Raw genomic sequence first — 14,466 nt, forward strand, 5'->3', positions numbered from 1 at the left:
CAAGTTTGGGGTCACTTAGAAATGTCCTTGTTTTTGAAATGACATCAAATTGATCAGAAATACAGTATAGACATCGTTAATGTTGTAAATGACTATTGTAGCTGGAAACGGCTGATTTAAAAAAATGTAATTGAATATATACATAGGCCCATTATCAGCAACCTTCACTCCTGTGTTCCAATGGCACGTTGTTAGCTAATCCAAGTTTATCATTTTAAAAGGCTAATTGATCATTAGAAAAACCTTTTGCAATTATGTTAGCACAGCTGAAAACTGTCCTGATTTAAAAAAAGCAATAAAACTGGCCTTCTCTTAACCTGTTTAGGATAGGGGGCAGTATTTTCACGGCCGGATGAAAAAACGTACCCGATTTAAAACTGGTTACTACTCTTACCCAGAAACGAGAATATGCATATTATTAGTAGATTTGGATAGAAAACACTCTGAACTTTCTAAAACTGTTTGAATGGTGTCTGTGAGTATAACATAACTCATATGGCAGGCAAAAACCTGAGAAAATTCCAAGCAGGAAGTGGCCTGTCTGACAATTTGTAGTTATTCTTAACTACCATATTGGTGTTGAGAGCAATGCGGCGGAGGCAGCAGCAGAGTTAGGAGACGAGAAAACAGCCCTTGCCTTAATTGTCTAAGAAAAGAGAGGATAGAGGAAACCTCAACTTAATTAGGTCTATAACCAATAGCCTAACTGTTAAATGTGCCTGGCTTTATAAATCATCCATATATATCTACAGAAATAAGACCGATCCTGATTTATGTTGACTATTTGAGTGTTTGGTTGAAAGCCTACTGATTCCGTGAGCACCAAGGCTCACACAACAATTTCACAAATTCGGCAGTTTTTAATCTTTGCTATGCTGTGATAAACGCTTTGCACTTTTTTTTCATTAGACCAGCCTCCCTGGTATTATTTCTAATTTATTTAGTGTTTACACTTCCAAATTGTGAAATTATAATAATAATAACCCTATTTTTTCCTTGATCTCGTTGTTGTTATTATAATAATGTCATTGTCATTAGTAAGCTTAGTATAGCAGCCAAAGTTTGGACACACCTACTCATTCCAGGGTTTTTATTTGGACTATTTTCTGCATTGTAGAATAATAGTGAAGACATCAAAACTATTACATAACATAGGGAATCACATAATAACCAAAAGTGTTATACCTATTTGGTAAAATGTGTTTATCTTCTATATACCAACCCTACCTTGTCACAACATAACTGATTGGCACAAATGCATTACAGACAAAAAACTTTACAGTTTACATACATTTAAAAACATTAACATGAATAGATACCTTTATTTGAATGGAAATATAATACACCCATTTTATAAAGATATTTACCATTCAAATTAAAGTATTACCATTCAAATGTATGCATTATTGCATACATGGCTATCTTTGGGAAATTGTAATTAAAACATTTAATATCGGCCTCCTTGACCCCCAGAAATCGGCATCGCCCCGAAAAAATCCATATCGGTCGCTCTCTACTGGTAACTGGGAAAATAATGGTAACGCTTGAGTAAATGAGAGCTATAAAGTATATTGAAAGCAGGTGCTTCCACACAGGTGTGGTTCCTGAGTTAATTAAGCAGTTAACATCCCATCATGCTTAGGGTAATTTATTCTACCATGGCTATGCCCTCATAGGATGACAATGTCCCCATCAACGGGGCATGAGCGAGTGGTCACTGAATGTTTTGAGTATGAAGACTATGTAAACCATATGCCATGGCTGTCTGTCACCAGATCTCAACCCAATTTAACACTTATGGGAGATTCTGGAGCGGCACCTGACAGTGTTTTCCACCCCCAACAAAACACCAAATTATAGAATTTCTCATGGAAGAAGGGTGTCGCACCCCTCCGATAGAGTTCTAGACACTGGTAGAATCTATGCCAAGGTGCATTGATGCTGTTCTGGCTCATGGTGGCCCAATGCCCTATTAAGACACTTTTATGTTGGTGTTTCCTTTATTTTGGCAGTTACATGTACACGGCTGCTTGTAGGCTTAGTTGATTACACAGTGCTATCTTTACTGTACACATTTGAATATTTGTGAAGTCTAGTTCATCACCCCAAACTTATCGTTAAGATGGCCCCACTGTCAATTTGATGAGATGATTATCGTATTACTGCTGTAGATTCTACAGTAGATTTGTGCATTTGGACCATTAGGCTACTTTGGCATGTGGTGAGTCAGATGACATCACCCAGCAATTATAGTCCCTTGAACGTGATATCTGCCCGCCCACCCTCTAGTCTCTTAAAGGGCTTGTCCAGCCAGTACGCAGGACTTTGTTGTGAGAGAGTAGAGGGAACTGACTAGCCTTCACCTTTAACTAGCACGCAGTGAGAGACTTAACTTCCCCTTTGTCAATTTGATTCACGCTTCAGACAACAGAAGGTAATGTTCAGAGTTTGTTTTTAATATGGAAAAACACAATTTTAGATTAACGTTGTATAATGCATTATCTGAAATATGTAACTATGTTTATGGAAGTGTTTAATGTAATCTAATTCATCAGAATAGTGTTTAATAGGGAACTGTTACAGGAAGTGGTAACCAAATCCAAAGTGAATTTTGGGATAAACAGAATCTGTACTGAATTATTACTTTGACAGTTCCTATGTCTTTACAGTAACTGTTATTATGAGTAGATTACTCATAACAGTAGTCCGTAGCGTCAGTGTGTCAGTTAAGGAAGGAAGTGGGTGTTGTCCTGCTTTTAGGGACCGGCTCCCTGTTTGGTGAAGACATACGTTGCTTGAGAGACTAATAGTGTTAACTGAAGACTCTCACCCCCCAAAAAGGTGCAACATCAGACTGATGGATAAACAATATTGAGAAAATAGTTGAATGCTCTGGGAGTATAGTGTGCTATTTTTCTAGAGAGGCCTTCTAGGTCGGGTTTTCAAACTTTTTGGGACCGGCGGGGACCTCTTGTGATAGCAAATTCATTATGGACCCCCCCCATCAGCACACAACTCGCATTAGATAAAAATAGCATATGAGTTTTACTATAACTTCGGCAGTGCATGGTCAGATTAACCAATATTAAAGGCCCGCCTCTTGGCATCGGAGAGAGAACTTTGCCGTTTTCAAGCAAATTTCCTGCTATTCTACACGTTTATCATAGTTCAGACACTTTTTGTTGTTGCCGCTTTAAAGCTAATATCCTGCAATTCTACACATTTTGCCATGCGGCAGAGAAATGTGCAGTTTTAAATCTTAAATTACAGTACATTTAGGTAAAACAATGAAATGGGGGGTGGATACAAGATGTTATCGTGTTGAAAAATGTATATTTAGTGGAGTACTGTGGATACCAGGCCCATGGAAAATTCCACCCCAAAACTATCTTTTGGTATTTGTTTCATTAGTCCATTGTTGATATAGTGCCATTTTATTTTTGTTGCATATCAGCAATCAAGTTTTCTAGATGTATAATATAGAAATACAGCCGGTATGATGCATTATTTCACTTCACAAATATTTAATATTTATTAAAACTATAATGTTCCGTAAACGAGTTCATGCCAACCAATCCAATACAAAAACTATGTTCAATAAGCACAACTTTTTTATTTTGAAACAGACCAGGGGTTCTGTTTCTTTTACGCCTGCTACGCTAGGTTAGGCGTGAAAAAAACTGCAGCAACCTGAATGGCTGAACATGATACGCAACATCCGCGATTAGCATTTAGTCCACTTTTTTTTTCACCTTCTCACCATTACAGTTGAAGTCGGAAGTTTATACACTTATACACTTAGGTTGGAGTCATTAAAACTTGTTTTTCAACCACTCCACACATTTCTTGTTAACAAACTATAGTTTTGGCAAGTCTGTTAGGACATCTGCTTTGTGCATGACACGATCTTAGAAGCTTCTGATAGGCTAATTGACATCATTTGAGTCAATTGGAGGTGTACCTGTGGATGTATTTCAAGGCCTACCTTCAAACTCAGTGCCTCTTTGCTTGGCATCATGGGAAAATCAAAAGAAATAAGCCAAGACCTCAGAAAACAAATTGTAGACCTCCACAAGTCTGGTTCATCCTTGGGAGCAATTTCCAAACGCCTGAAGGTACCACGTTCATCTGTACAAACAATAATCCGCAAGTATTAACACCATGGGACCACACAGCCGTCATACCGCTCAGGAAAGAGACACGTTCTGTCTCCTGGAGATGAACATACTTTGGTGCGAAAAGTGCAACTCAATCCCAGAACAACAGCAAAGAACCTTGTGAAGATGCTGGAGGAAACGGGTACAAAATTATCTAGATCCACAGTAAAACGAGTCCTATAACGTCATAACCTGAAAGGCCGCTCAGCAAGGAAGAAGCCACTGCTCTAAACCGCCATAAAAAGCCAGACTACGGTTTGCAACTGCACATGAGGACAAAGATCGTATTTTTTTTTAGAAATGTCCTCTGGTCTGATAAAACAAAAATAGAACTGTTTGGCCAGAATGAGCATTGTTATGTTAGGAGGAAAGGGGGGAGGCTTGCAAGCCGAAGAACACCATCCCAACCGTGAAGCACAGGGGTGGCAGCATCATGTTGTGGGGGTGCTTTGCTGCAAGATGGACTGGTGCACTTAACAAAATAGATGGCATCATGAGGAAGGAAAATTATGTGGATATATTGAAGCAACATCTCAAGACATTAGTCAGGAAGTTAAAGCTTGGATGTAAATGGGTTTTCCAAATAGACAATGACCCCAAACATACTTCCAAAGTTGTGGCAAAATGGCTTAAGGACAACAAAGTCAAGGTATTGGAGTGGCCATCACAAAGCCAGCCCTGACCTCAATCCTATAGAAGATTTGTGGGCAGAACTGAAAAAGCGTGTGTGAGCAAGGAGGCCTACAAACCTGACTCAGTTACATCTGAGTCATACATTCCTCATGCTCTGTCAGGAGGAATGGGCCTAAATTCACCCAACTTATTGTGGGATGCTTGTGGAAGACTACCTGAAACATTTGGCCCAAGTTAAACAATTTTAAGGCAATGTTACCAAATACTAATTGAGCGTATGTAAACCTCTGACCTCCTGGGAATGTGATGAAAGAAATAAAAGCTTAAATAATTCATTCTCTCTACTATTATTCTGACATTTCACATTCTGATAATAAAGTGGTGATCCTAACTGACCTAAAACAGGGAATTTTTACTAAGATTAAATGTCAGGAATTGTGAAAAACTGAGTTTAAATGTATTTGGCTAAGGTGTATGTAAACTTCCGACTTCAACTGTAATAAAGTTGAGGAAGTTGAAGCCTTTGCAGCCTGAATGGAGAAAGTACGAACCGGTAGCCGGGACACTCGAGTGGATTACCGGCTGTCCACATCAAGCCCTTTATGGATCTCCCATAGTGGAGATCCATAAAGCCAAGTAGCGGCTACCCAGGCTACAGGAAACAATGCATTTTATTCGGCTACAGATTTAAAAAAAAATATTTACTTCACTGGGTGGTGAAAGTGCACAGTGATCTTGATGCCCCTTTCCAATAAATATTGGTCTTACTCTGATGACGTGATCGATGCTTGACTGCCATTTGACAAATAACAATATTTTATCCATAATAATCTCATGTAGACTAGCCAACCAACACAGCCTACCCACACTGTGTCTATGAGCTGTTGGCTAGAGCGCACGTGCCTGGACCAGAGTAGGCACATTTGATATTTAACCCAACAGTTTTTGTGACAAAACTATCGGTAGAGTTGAAAATGTGACCAAACACATTGAACTTTTAGGTTTTTATTCAGTGCATGAAATTTTTTAAGGGAAAAAGTACATTTTGCGCACACTACGTCATCATGAACAGATTTTTATCCGCAACAACTCTGCTTGGTGTAAACACCACTAGTGAGAAAATGCTTTTTTTTTTTTATGCAGATTTTAGAATATTCAAATGAAAATCTGTGGACAATTGGATGGAAAGCTAGCTAATAAGAGCATGATCTGTTATCTCTTCATTCCCTGCTGTTTTGTAAAGAGTGAATCATTTCAGAACATTAAGTGTCATCATTAGACATCTGTTGTCTGACTGTGGTATTTTTAGGGATGGTTTTTCAGTCCTTTGAACCGTAATTAATGTAACTGACACCAAACCAAAGGGATTATTTGCTAGTGCGTAAAAGCTATTTTTCATGTGTTTAACGACATGCGATTTCGACTCGAGGCTATTTTGGAAAAGTCAGACAAGTAAGAAAGCTGATGGGCTTTAATAATAGACATTCATTTAACCAAGTTATCTTCATGGTAACCAATGCTTAACGTTCTGAAATAATTCACTCTTAACAAAACAACAGGGAATGAATAGATGCCCCTCCAACCCCCCCCATCGGCTGATTGTAGGATAGGATAAGGTAGGAAGCAGTGGAGGCTAGCCAGGCTTTCAAAACAGGCCAAAACCTAAGTTAAAAAAACAAGGTACGGCAAGCATCCTTATGAATGCCGAATTATACTGTTATACAACACAACACTTATTAGCAGTATAGGGGAGTGGCCAGGAATCTTTAACAGGGTCCATGAACACTATAGCTGATGGGATTTTTTTCTCTCTCTCATCAAGCTGCCCCTCCCCCCAGGCAGACCAGTCCTCCTCCAGTCTCTCACTGTCACCAGTCAGCTGCAGCTCCTCTCAGATCAGCTGTGAAACAGTCACCCCACCTTCTGGCACCCAGCCTCTGCACTCTGGTACAAAATAACTTCGAGGCCCCTGGAACCCGGAGAGAGAGAGAGAGAGAGATGACAGAGAGCGAAGAGAGGGCGCGAACGGATTACCCCCCTTCACCACGTCACATCCGTCCTACCAGAGAAGGGGGACTGGCTTGAGAATAGCGGAGCGAGAGAACAAGATCCAGCGAGAGAACAGACGTGTGCACACTGAGCGAGAGAGAGGCAGCCCCAGTGAGAGAAGTGTCTGTAATCTCCCCACACCTTCAGTGATAATGTGTCAGAGCAGGAACCTGCAGCGGGCAGCAGCGCGGAGCTCAGGGAAATGGTGAGATGCTGCAAGTCTTTGCACAGCCCTCCGTCTTGCTACAATCTCCACAGAGTTAGGGTTGATGTGCGCCGGCTCCGGCCGATCAGCTCCTCTGGGGAGCAGGGGGGAGTCAGCGGCGGCAACAGCTCAGGCCAGGGGGCCCAAGCACTCAGCCACAGGAACCGATTCAGGTATGCTGAGAGAGAGAGAGGGAACGAGATGAATGGCTACAGGATGACTTGACGTGTGTATAACATGCCTGCTGTTAATGACAGAGAGAGGACTTACATGGAGAGAGAATGAATGGTACTTAGCCTATAGAGGGATTGTTTAGAGTACATGAGTGGTAGAGATGGATTGAAAGAGCCTGAGAGGGATGACTTGAGCGAGCATAGAGGGAACTATTAATGTAATGTTCTGCCGCGACATTGAAGCTGTAGCAGTGGTGTGGTTTGTGAGTGGGTGGTTGTGTTGTGTACTTTGTGTTGAGCTGTACCCTGGCTGCTTCATGAGCATGGGGACAAGTGTGAGCCAAGGGGGTGACTATTGAGTGGGTACAGTTGGTCTGCACTCCCAAAGCCCCCTCAATCTTTTTTCTCTCTCAATCTTCTGTCTCTCTCTCTGTCTCTTTGTCTCTCTCTCTCTCGCTGTCTCTCTCTCTCGCTGTCTCTCTCTCTCGCTGTCTCTCTCCCTCGCTGTCTCTCTCTCGCTGTCTCTCTCTCTCTCTCTCGCTGTGTCCCAGGCAGCACAAAGCCTCTGTTTGGCCTAATTGCAACGTAATGTCCTTAAGCCCCGAACAGGCAGGCCAGTCAAAGGGGGAACAAAGCATCTGGTCCAGCCTTACCCTGCCAGCCTCAGAAGTGGTCCTGAAAGAAGTAACGGATAGATGGAGTTTTCAAGAGCTGCGTGAAGGCTAAGACTCGGCTAGTGTGGATAGAGCGAGGCAGGAGAGAGAGAATGCTATGCAGTCAGTGATTGGCTAATATGTGCCTGCATTGAGGAAGAGAGGGGGGTGCTGCTGGAGCGTGCGTTTTGTGTGATAGAGAGCAAGCTAGAGACGGGATAGCCAGGAAATGGTAAATGGTAAAGATTTTAGATATTTAAAATGTTCTGCACTGGCAGACTTCTATGAGAATTGAGATTGAATTACATTTAAATGATTTCTTTGCCTTTTTTTATATCCTTTTATAAAGGGGTTAAACATTATGCAAATAACTTTGTTTAGGCTATATTAGCTATATTAGCTCTAATCTTATAGGCTGTGAGTAGTAAATATTGCTCTCCTGTTTAGAGTTTAGAAAAGATGAGTGGCCCAGTGTCACACTCTGCAGTCCAAACCAGGCCAGCCAACCAGCGGTGACCGTGAGGAGAGCAGTCGCTAGCTCCAGTACACGACCTACTGAACGGCACCATACAGCCACATCAGCAGCATGCCTCCGTGGAAGTAATCCCCTACCCTGCCATCCGTGTAGCCAAAGTAATCAGAGATGTGATTTTCCCTGATGACTCAATAATTCCAGAAAATCTAGAATCAGGAGTATCTTAGATCTCTTGCTGTGGATCATTAGATTTGTTGATGACCTTTCCCCCCCGACTGTTATGATGTGGTGATCAAACCCTTGAGAAATTAGACAGTAAAAGGTGGTGATAGGACTGTCTGTGTAGACCCACTGAACCTCACAGCTCCACACACTGCTCCGGATCGAAAAACCATCCTCAGATCTGTGTGTGTGTGGAACAATATGGACACTGTTCTGTCTGAATGGCTGTGCTGGGGACAATCGTTAAGCACTGGCTGTAGTTTCACAAAGGCTGTGCTGGGGACAATCGTTAAGCACTGGCTGTAGTTTCACAAAGGCTGTGCTGGGGACAATCGTTAAGCACTGGCTGTAGTTTCACAAAGGGCGCATCAACATCAGCCTGTAAAGCACCATTTAATTGATCTGATTCAGCTCTGAGGCAAAACAGGTCTATAATGACACAGGGATTAAAGACACAGCGGGGCCACTGACCGACCTGTGAGTGTGTGTCATCAAATCAATCAAATCAAATGTTTATTTGTCACATGCGCCGAATAAAACAGGTTTACACCTTACCGTGAAATACTTACTTACAAGCTCTTAACCAACAGTGCAGTTCAAGAAATAGAGTTAAGAAAATATTTACTAAATAAAATAAAAAGTAACACAGTAGAATTACATAACAATAACGCAGCTATATACAGGGGGCCCGGTACTGAGTTAATGTGCGGGGTATAGGTTAGTCAAGGTGATTTGTACATGTAGGTTGGGGTAAAGTGACTATGCAGAGATGATAACCAGCGAGTAGCAGTAGTGTAAAAACAAAGATGAGGGAATCAATGTAAGTAGTCCAGGTGTCCATTTGATTAATTGTTCAGCATTCTTATAGCTTGGGGATAGAAGCTGTTAAGGAGCCTTTTGGACCTAGACTTGGCGTTCCAGTACCCCTTGCCGTGCAGAAGCAGAGAGACACGTCTATGACTTGGGTGACTGGAGTCTTTGACAATTTTTTGGGGCCTTCCTCTGACACCGCCTAGTATATAGGTCCTGGATGGCAGGAAGCTTGGCCCCAGTAATGTATTGGGCCGTACACATTACCCTCTGTAGCGCCTTATGGTCAGATGCCGAGCAGTTGCTATACCAGGCGGTGATGCACCCTGTCAGGGTGCTCTCGATGGTGCAGCTGTAGAACTTTTTGAGGATCTGGGGGACTCATGCCAAATAGTTTGTCTCCTCAGGGGGAAAAGGTGTTGTCGTGCCCTCGTCACGACTGTCTTGGTGTGTTTGAACCATGATAGTTTGTTGGTGATGTGGACACCAAGGAACTTGAAACTCTCGACCCGCTCCACTACAGCCCCGTTGATGTAAATGGGGGCCTGTTCGGTCCTCCTTTTCCTATAGTCCACGATCATCTCCTTTGTCTTGCTCACATTGAGGGAGAGGTTGTTGGCATGGCACCACACTGACAGGTCTTTGACCTCCTCTCTAATGGCTGTCTCATCATTGTCGGTGATCAGGCCTACCACTGTTGTGTCATCAGCAAACGTAATGATGGTGTTGGAGTCATGCTTGGCCACGCAGTCGTGGGTGTACAGGGAGTACAGGAGGGGACTAAGCACGCACCCCTGAGGGGAACCGGTGTTGAGGATCAGCATGGCAGATGTGTTGTTGCCTACCTTTACCACCTTGGGGCGGCCCGTCAGGAAGTCCAGGATCCAGTTGCAGAGGGAGGTGTTTAGTCCCAGGGTCCTTAGCTTAGTGATGTCAGTGTGTCTGTGTCAATTGATTGAGCTTCTGTGTGTGTGCATGAGATTGTCAGGGTCAACTGTTGTAATTGAACGTATCCAGTCCTACTCATTGTTGTCATTAGACTTGCCTCCTCGGTTTGGCCTACAGGTCACCTCTATGCCAGTGGCAGGTGTTAAGGTGCTGCTGACTGTCTAGTAGGGAGTCAGTGTTGAAGCTATCCATGGCACGCTTGTGTCTTATCCTGATTAGAGTGGACTGGTCTTCTTTAGGCCTATAGATAGCTGTACAGCAGAATGTATTATACCCCCTCTCTCCCCTCTCCCTTCTCAGGCCTGTTAGCTCTGGCTCATCACTCTCAGGGCCAAGTGCGATCCACATCCCCTGACTTACTAAAGCTAATGTGGACATAGCAGAGACATTCCTTCATTATGATTTGAAAATGTACACTGCTCAAAAAAATAAAGGGAACACTTAAACAACACATCCTAGATCTGAATGAAAGAAATAATCTTATTAAATACTTTTTTCTTTACATAGTTGAATGTGCTGACAACAAAATCACACAAAAATAATCAATGGAAATCCAATTTATCAACCCATGGAGGTCTGGATTTGGAGTCACACTCAAAATTAAAGTGGAAAACCACACTACAGGCTGATCCAACTTTGATGTAATGTCCTTAAAACAAGTCAAAATGAGGCTCAGTAGTGTGTGTGGCCTCCATGTGCCTGTATGACCTCCCTACAACGCCTGGGCATGCTCCTGATGAGGTGGCGGATGGTCTCCTGAGGGATCTCCTCCCAGACTTGGACTAAAGCATCCGCCAACTCCTGGACAGTCTGTGGTGCAACGTGGCGTTGGTGGGTAGAGCGAGACATGATGTCCCAGATGTGCTCAATTGGATTCAGGTCTGGGGAACGGGCGGGCCAGTCCATAGCATCAATGCTTTCCTCTTGCAGGAACTGCTGACACACTCCAGCCACATGAGGTCTAGCATTGTCTTGCATTAGGAGGAACCCAGGGCCAACCGCACCAGCATATGGTCTCACAAGGGGTCTGAGGATCTCATCTCGGTACCTAATGGCAGTCAGGCTACCTCTGGCGAGCACATGGAGGGCTGTGCGGCCCCCCAAAGAAATGCCACCCCACACCATGACTGACCCACCGCCAAACCGGTCATGCTGGAGGATGTTGCAGGCAGCAGAACGTTCTCCACGGCGTCTCCAGACTCTGTCACGTCTGTCACGTGCTCAGTGTGAACCTGCTTTCATCTGTGAAGAGCACAGGGCGCCAGTGGCGAATTTGCCAATCTTGGTGTTCTCTGGCAAATACCAAACGTCCTGCACGATGTTGGGCTGTAAGCACAACCCCCACCTGTGGACGTCGGGCCCTCATACCACCCTCATGGAGTCTGTTTCTGACCGTTTGAGCAGACACATGCACATTTGTGGCCTGCTGGAGGTCATTTTGCAGGGCTCTGGCAGTGCTCCTCCTTGCACAAAGGTGGAGGTAGCGGTCCTGCTGCTGGGTTGTTGCCCTCCTACGGCCTCCTCCATGTCTCCTGATGTACTGGCCTGTCTCCTGGTAGCGCCTCCATGCTCTGGACACTACGCTGACAGACACAGCAAACCTTCTTGCCACAGCTCGCATTGATGTGCCATCCTGGATGAGCTGCACTACCTGAGCCACTTGTGTGGGTTGTAGACTCCGTCTCATGCTACCACTAGAGTGAAAGCACCGCCAGCATTCAAAAGTGACTAAAACATCAGCCAGGAAGCATAGGAACTGAGAAGTGGTCTGTGGTCTCCACCTGCAGAACCACTCCTTTATTGGGGGTGTCTTGCTTATTGCCTATAATTTCCACCTGTTGTCTATTCCATTTGCACAACAGCATGTGAAATGTATTGTCAATCAGTGTTGCTTCCTAAGTGGGCAGTTTGATTTCACAGAAGTGTGATTGACTTGGAGTTACATTGTGTTGTTTAAGTGTTCCCTTTATTTTTTTGAGCAGTATATATACTAGCAAATAAATCATTTGGGTATGCAAAAATTTAAAAAGAATACAAATAAATATATGTATGTATATGTGTGTATGTATGTATGTATGTATGTAGGAGTGTATATATTTATTTGTTATTATTATTTTTTTAATTGCGTACCAAAATACCTACTTTTTAGAACGCAAGTGCGGGTATTCGTACACGGCCTGTGGTTTTGGACAAACGGTGGTTTTGCACATTGCGTGCATTGGATGTCCCTTGTTGCGGTAACATTGGCCTCCCCCTTTAGAGTCCACTGCTGCATCACTGCTGCCCTAGTTGGTCCTATTGTACAGAACCAGGGCAATACATCACAGCCACTTAAGCCTATTTTAATAGACTGTTTTACAGTGCAGCCAGGCATATTCATGCGCAGATGATTTGATTTGGCTGTTGGGTGGATATGCTGTTTCTATGCATTTTATGTGGTGTGTTTACCATCCACACTTTGATGACAAGCACAAAGTTTGTCATCAAAATCCCGCTCCGCATTTATCGGCTAAGGCTAGGCTAAGGCTAATTAATTTTTTTAGCAATTTTAACATGGCATATTGAGAGATCTGGATGGATGGCAGTTAGACATTATGTTATTTTAAGGAAACACACAGTTGGCCTGACTAAAAGCAGCCTGAAGAGTCGGGTGGATTCTGTATGAAATATGAATATATGAGGAGTTTCTTAGGAAACTAACCATGTGGTGGTTTGGATGAGATACTGTAGAAGAGTACCATCTACATTGTTGAAGAGAGTTTGGGGATACAGTGGGGAGGATGTGTGCAGTCAGAACATGTGGACGTACATTCCTATCAGGAAATAGGCTACTGTGTTGTGTGATTGTGTTTGAACAGTATAAAGTAAGAGGGCATCATTGTGTCATTTTGTTTTTCCCATTATGCCGGTATTTAACACGTCTTTGTGTAGGACCATTGTGTCATGTCCCTTGCGTGGACATAGGTATGTGCATTATTCACGTGCTTTGCCTGTTTGGGTGTTTGTGGGGGAGAGTGTCTGTGGGTGAATGTGTGAGCCTCTGTCCTGCCTGCCTACCTGGCTGTCTGCCGGGCGGAATGCCGGCGGTGTCCCTGCCTGCCTGTCGGTGTCCCTGCCTGTCGGTGTCCCTGCCTGCCTGTCGTCTTTCAGTGTTTCTGTACTGAGACTGTTTTGTGTGTACTATGTATACATGGCCATACCTGTGCCAACCCAGCGTTTTGTATGGTTGCCTAGGTTGCAGTTCCCTCAGTTGGCCTTGCGGCGTCGTCTTGGCCAGTTGAGCTGCATGTCCCGGCCCGCCTTGCGGCTGCGCTCATGGCCGCTCAGCTTCCTCTACTACTTCCTGACCTTCGGTGCACTCAAGCCCCTGGCCAAGGTTGGCTGGAGACCAACAAGCAGGGTGAGTATTTACCTGCTAACAGCTGCTGCATCATTTATTTGTGTATATCTGTGGGTTTGTGTGTGAATGAATGTCAATCTCAGCATCCAGGGGTACCAACTCTTAGAATACTTGTGGAGTAGGATAAGAGTTCCTCTCTTACAAGGTAAAGTACAACGTGAACACTTGAAAAAGCATTATCATCACTCTAATAACCCCTATGGTCGTTAGTTTCCCCTGCGTCGTGACCCTAGGTTTTCTCGGCTAGAGGTGGTCTGTTAGAGGCACTGATGTGTGTGTAGGGATGGGCACAGTTATTTAAATATCCGAACGGACGTTAGTATTCGATTACTTTTATTTATTTATTGAACCTTTATTTAACTAGGCAAGTCAGTTAAGAATAAAATCTTATTTGCAAGAGTATTCATTTAAATATATATGTGTGTGTGTGTGTGTGTGTGTGTGTATATATATACACACACACACACACACACACACACACAATACCAGTAAAAAGTTTGGAGACACCTACTCATTCAAGGGTTTTTCTTTATTTTGACTATTTTCTACATTGTAGAATAATAAAGACATCAAAACTATGAAAAAACACATATGGAATCATGTAGTAACCAAAAAAGTGTTAAACAAATCAAAATATATTTTATATTTGTGATTCTTCAAAGTAGCCACCCTTTGCCTTGATGACAGCTTTGCACACTCTTGGCATTCTCTCAACCATCTTTATGAGGTAGTCACCTGGAA

The 14,466-nt window shown here is 43.3% G+C and overlaps 1 protein-coding gene across 7 annotated transcripts in view; it reads left to right on the top strand.

Moving 5' to 3' along the window:
* LOC115159710 (phosphatidylserine decarboxylase proenzyme, mitochondrial) overlaps positions 1-14,466 on the top strand; it is a 45,629-nt gene that overhangs the window by 16,936 nt on the left and 14,227 nt on the right. For 2 of the 7 annotated variants that reach the window (XM_029709708.1, XM_029709709.1), the window contains 2 exons: positions 6,613-7,217; positions 13,560-13,725. In XM_029709708.1, the coding sequence (XP_029565568.1) occupies positions 7,042-7,217; positions 13,560-13,725 (342 nt within the window). In that variant the 5' untranslated portion in view covers positions 6,613-7,041. Of the gene's footprint in view, positions 1-2,301; positions 2,435-6,612; positions 7,218-13,559; positions 13,726-14,466 lie in introns of those variants that run through there. The other 5 variants (XM_029709707.1, XM_029709712.1, XM_029709710.1 and 2 more) reach the window with 5 other exon arrangements.

Source organism: Salmo trutta, chromosome 23, assembly GCF_901001165.1.
Source record: "Salmo trutta chromosome 23, fSalTru1.1, whole genome shotgun sequence".
Taxonomy (NCBI): domain Eukaryota; kingdom Metazoa; phylum Chordata; class Actinopteri; order Salmoniformes; family Salmonidae; genus Salmo; species Salmo trutta.